Source organism: Haplochromis burtoni, unplaced genomic scaffold (assembly GCF_018398535.1).
Source record: "Haplochromis burtoni strain Fernald_Lab_line unplaced genomic scaffold, NCSU_Asbu1 Contig_37, whole genome shotgun sequence".
Lineage (NCBI taxonomy): Eukaryota > Metazoa > Chordata > Actinopteri > Cichliformes > Cichlidae > Haplochromis > Haplochromis burtoni.
In genome coordinates, this window is record NW_024582398.1 from 1 (window position 1) to 4780 (window position 4780).

The 4780-nt window shown below is 38.3% G+C and overlaps 1 protein-coding gene across 1 annotated transcript; it reads left to right on the forward strand.

Moving 5' to 3' along the window:
* Nucleotides 1–4: 4 nt before the first annotated feature.
* LOC121814320 lies at nt 5–4120 on the forward strand (the record flags this gene model as incomplete). Its single annotated transcript, XM_042219700.1, is given in 1 exon segment — nt 5–4120. A coding segment is annotated over 1 exon segment (1422 nt), but the record flags the coding sequence as incomplete, so codon positions are not given.
* Between the last annotated feature and the right edge of the window lie 660 nt (nt 4121–4780).

The window sequence follows — 4780 nt, forward strand, 5'->3', positions numbered from 1 at the left end:
ACAGGAACAGTCTGAGGTTCCTAAAACCAGTGTTTCTGTAAACGCCTATGAAAATGAACAGGCAACCACCTCTGAAATAGATGAGGCTCCTAAAACCAGTATAAACAACTTTGAACATGAAGAGTCTCCCACCAGTGAGAATTACAGCACTGATTTATTCAATGGCGTCCTCCCCAAACCTTCAGATATGAACAAATCTGAAGAGAATGAACAAAACGCTGACCAAGGAAGTTTTCAAAGAGAGGAGAAAGAAACGTTTTTTTCCAGAGTTCAAACAAATCTTTCAGCTCTGTCTTCCATTATTACAGCTCCAGTTGAGTCGGTTGGGCGAGGAGTCATTTTTGTCACCAGGCACATTTTTAATATTGGTCGAGCTCCATTTACCTCACCCACTAGTGAAACGGAAAAGTCACCCACCTCTGAAACAACTGAGGTTCCTTCACCGAGTGTTTCTGTAAACAACTTTGAATACGAACAGTCACCCTCCAGTGAAACAACTAAGATTCCTACAACCAGTGTTAATATGAACAACGCTGAAGATGAAAAGTCTTCAGCCAGCGAGAGTTACAACACTGATTTATTAAATGCCATTCTTCCTGAACCTTCAGATAAAGGACCCGAAGATAATGAACAAACAGGCAGTCTTCAAACAAAGGAAGAAGAAACTATTTCTTCCAGAGTTCAAACAAATGCTCCAAATCTCGATTCCTCTTGTAGAGTTCCAGATGTGCCTGTGGGCCTTAGAGAAGATTTCATCACCAGGCACCTCCTTAATATTGGTCGAACACCATTTACCTCAATTATTCCAAATCTCTATTCCTCTTGTAGAGTTCCAGATGTGCCTGTGGGCCTTAGAGAAGCTTTTATCTCTAGGCACCTGCTTAATATTGGTCGAGCACCATTTACCTCAGTTACCACACCCACTAGTGAGACCTCTGAAACAGCTCAGGTTCCTAAAACCACTGTTTCTATAAACAACTTTGGACATGAAGATTCTCCCACCAGTGAGAGTTACAGCATTGATTTATTCAATGTTGGTCTCCCTGCAGCTTCAGATAACAGATCTGAAGAGAATGAACCAAATATTGTCCAAGGAACTCTTCAAAGAGAGGACGGAGACTCTGCTGTTTCCAGACTCCACAGAAATCTTCCAGGTTTTAATTCCCTTATTACAGCTCCAGTTGTGCTTGCGGGCCAAGGAGTCATTTTTGTCACCAGGCACATCCTTAATATTTGTGGAGCACCATTTACCTCATTGTTCAATCATTTTTCAGCAATTATTCAGCGTAGGTTTCCCCATGGAGCTAATTCAGGCCTGATTCCTACAATCAGAAGATGGTTAGATATAATTTCTTGGATGACTTCAGTAATTGGTGCACTTGCACTTTTAGTTTTACTTATAATAGTCATCATGGTAATTCACTAATTCTAACAAACAAACATGAAATTCAGTATCCTTAGCATAAAATTACATCACAATTATGCCCCCAGCCAGTCACAGCAGAAGGCTGCCCCTCCCTGAGTCTGGTTCTGCTGAAGGTTTCTTCCTATTAAAAGGGAGTTTTTCCTTCCCACCGTCGCCTTAGTGCTTGCTCATAGGGGATCGTTTGATTGCTGGGGTTTTCTCTCTAATACTGTGGGGTTTTAACCTTACAGTACAAAGAGCTTTAAAGTGCCAGTTCTAACACAGCATTATTAAATAGACTTTAAATGGCTTCAACTGAAAAAACATTACTTAATAAAAATAAATAAATCAATAAATAATGGTGTGTGTTTGTTTCATTTTCTATACCAGGGTAACTGCTAAAACTTAGTGGGTTATAATTTATGTAGCTTTTAACAGATTATTGTTGTTTCAAATGTGACTGTGCTGAGTGGCCGTGGCACTGTGCGCACTTAAGTGATATTGGTGATTGGAAGCCAGTGTTTTAGTCTTCTCCTTTTTTTCCTGATTAGTTTATTTTATACTTTATTTTTAAGTCTTGGATCTATTTTTATGGGTCGCTCTGGTTTTAAAAACAAATTTAAACCTCTTACTGGTCATTAACACAAATGCAGCGTTTACCTGTACAGGGATTGACCACTAGAGGTCCTTTTACTCAAGGTTTACATTCATCAGCAACTTCCTTGACAAATGCTAAATGCTGATCAGATTAAATAGGATTATCAAGGGACAATACATTTTGTTCTTAATATATTATATTATTTCATCTCTCATGTGTTTTCTATGATTCATATTTTATTGATGAGACCGTCGAAAGCGAGGTAGCAAATACTCAAAGATTAACTAGTCAGGACATGTGATTTCTACATTTCTACAGTTTTTTTACAGGGTGGTCTTTGGCATGTTATCTTATTTTTGGTGAATAAAACAAAACCACCAGTGAAATTTTTTTTAGATTTAGTAAATTGTAAGTAAATTTTAACTCATGCAGTTGTAACCCCTTTAAACAATCGTTCGTGTCCTGCAGGAAATGGAATACCAAATGAACTGACTAAAGGGGGTGCCTGTAAAAATTCCTGAGGTTCTTCTGCCCACTGGTGCTGCTGCAGCTGATTTCTATCAACAAGAGGTGGGATCACCTGCAAAGAGACTGCAATTTTTGGTTTGGGGCCTTTCCCCTCTGAAGAAGCCAAACAGTGGACTGAAACTGTTTGTGTCTCATTTTGATTTGTGGGCACTGTACCAAAAATGTGGTTCATCATAATTATGGAACATTTAAAGATGCAGTTATATTTCTTATTGACATCACCAGAAATTGTGTGTGACTTCTTATGGTGGTGTTCAATAAAGAAGTATAATTATTTTTAAGAATAACAAAAAGCCATTTACTATAGAGTAAACGGTGAAAGCTGCTTCTATTTAGAACAGTTACAATATTTTGTTTGATCTGATTTCTTGCAATAAACAGAGACAATTTGCAATTCTCTAATTCTTTGTAACAGGTCCTTTATAAAGAATTCAGCTTTTGTGTAAACACCCAAGTTCACCTGATATCTGGGAAACAATGCAACAATTTATTTTAATAATTCTATAATGAAGTGTTCAATTGCAGTTAGAAGCCACTGCTCCAAACCTCGTAATAAACATCAAACAGGATTAAAACCTCAGGACAACAAAGAAAACAAGATGACATCATTACACAGAAAACCACAAATCAAATAGAACAAGCAAATGTGTTCTTAAAAAGCCTCAGAGGTTGCAGGTTGTTACCTCTGAACAGTTTCACCCTGGTTCTTGGATTCCTCAGGCCTCCAGAGACAACACCGGGACTCAGTAGTCAATTCACAACACTTTTATTCATCCACACTTATTAATACAGCTTATGGAAAGGGAGATGTACAGGAACCCCAGAATTACTCTGCAGATCTCAACTTCGTTGTCTGTTACACACAGTTTTATAGAAGTGACCCCCATTCTATACGATGTGCCATAAAACTAAACACTGTGTTTGTATGTTTGTGTGCGTGCGAGCACGCGAGTGCCTGCGTGTGTGCGTACCTGTGTGTAAGTGCATGTGTATATATGTTTATGTACCTGTGTGTACGTGACTTCCTGTGGGTCATAAAAGTCCATCTCCCTTTCAAGCCAAAGTTATCCAGTTACAAACATTTAGATCCCCACCCAGGTATCCCCTGGGCAATTTCCACTCAGCTTTAGCTTCTCTTTGTCCTGTTTTCACAGCTCAAGGTGGGGAGGGTCTCTTACAAGTTTACTCCTAAGTTTATGTCACGTTTAGGCCTATATTACATCCAGGGCAGTGTCAGTGTCTCTACTATACTTCTACATCCTATCTAGCACATTTCTAAAACCTAAAATAAGCTACAAATATCTTCAAGTTCCTCTTTCTCTGTAGGATAACCAAATCAATTAAACCAAGTGCTGTGGTGGTGATATGAAATTCAACCTTTGCAGCCTCTGTAGCTTTCTAGTAACACATTTGCCTTTTCCTTTTCAAACAATTTTACATGAGTTACACATTATGTCTCTTCAAAGAGAGTCAGAACAGCATGGAGACCCTTAACCTCGTGTACCTTACAATCAAATTCTTCTCTGCATTTAAAACCATGATCTGCAGTTAACAGCCACACTGCTCCACACATCCAACATCAGCATCCGACTACATATATAGCAGCTAGCCAAACTTCAGTAACCCTACAAACTTCACTGCTGTTTACTTTCCTGTCTTCATTTATTTGGGAAGTAATAGCAAAGCTGTACGTCTTAATTTGTTTCAGAAATCCCTCAGTCAGAACATGGTATATTATGTTTAGGTGGAAACTAGCGAGCTAACTTGCTGCTAACTTCTAACTCCGTTAAATTTCGTAAATTCTGTTTTCATAGATGCCTGGATATTAAATGTAATTGTTACATCTGGTAGAGCAACCACACTGATCATTTTATTACAGATGAAAGAATTTAGACAGTTTTTCAACTCTCGGTAATGCTGCAGTGAAGAAAATAATATATCGCGATATATATTGTTACCGCACATGCTTCAAAGTATACCATGATATGGATTTTAGGCCATATCGCCCAGCCCTACCTCCAAGACATCACTTTGACCGTAAATCTGAAACTGCAAAGACCGCACACACATTCTGTAAAGGATGCCTTCATCTGCCTCATTTGCAAATGGTACAGCAAGTTCAAAAGTTTGTCTTTAGTTAAATTTCTTAGTTTAAAGTTGAAGTAACTAATATATTTTTCTTCTTCTTTTATTTTTTCAACCTTCTAGCTCTTATGGAGAAGCCCAGTTTTCCACATGTTGCAAGTCTC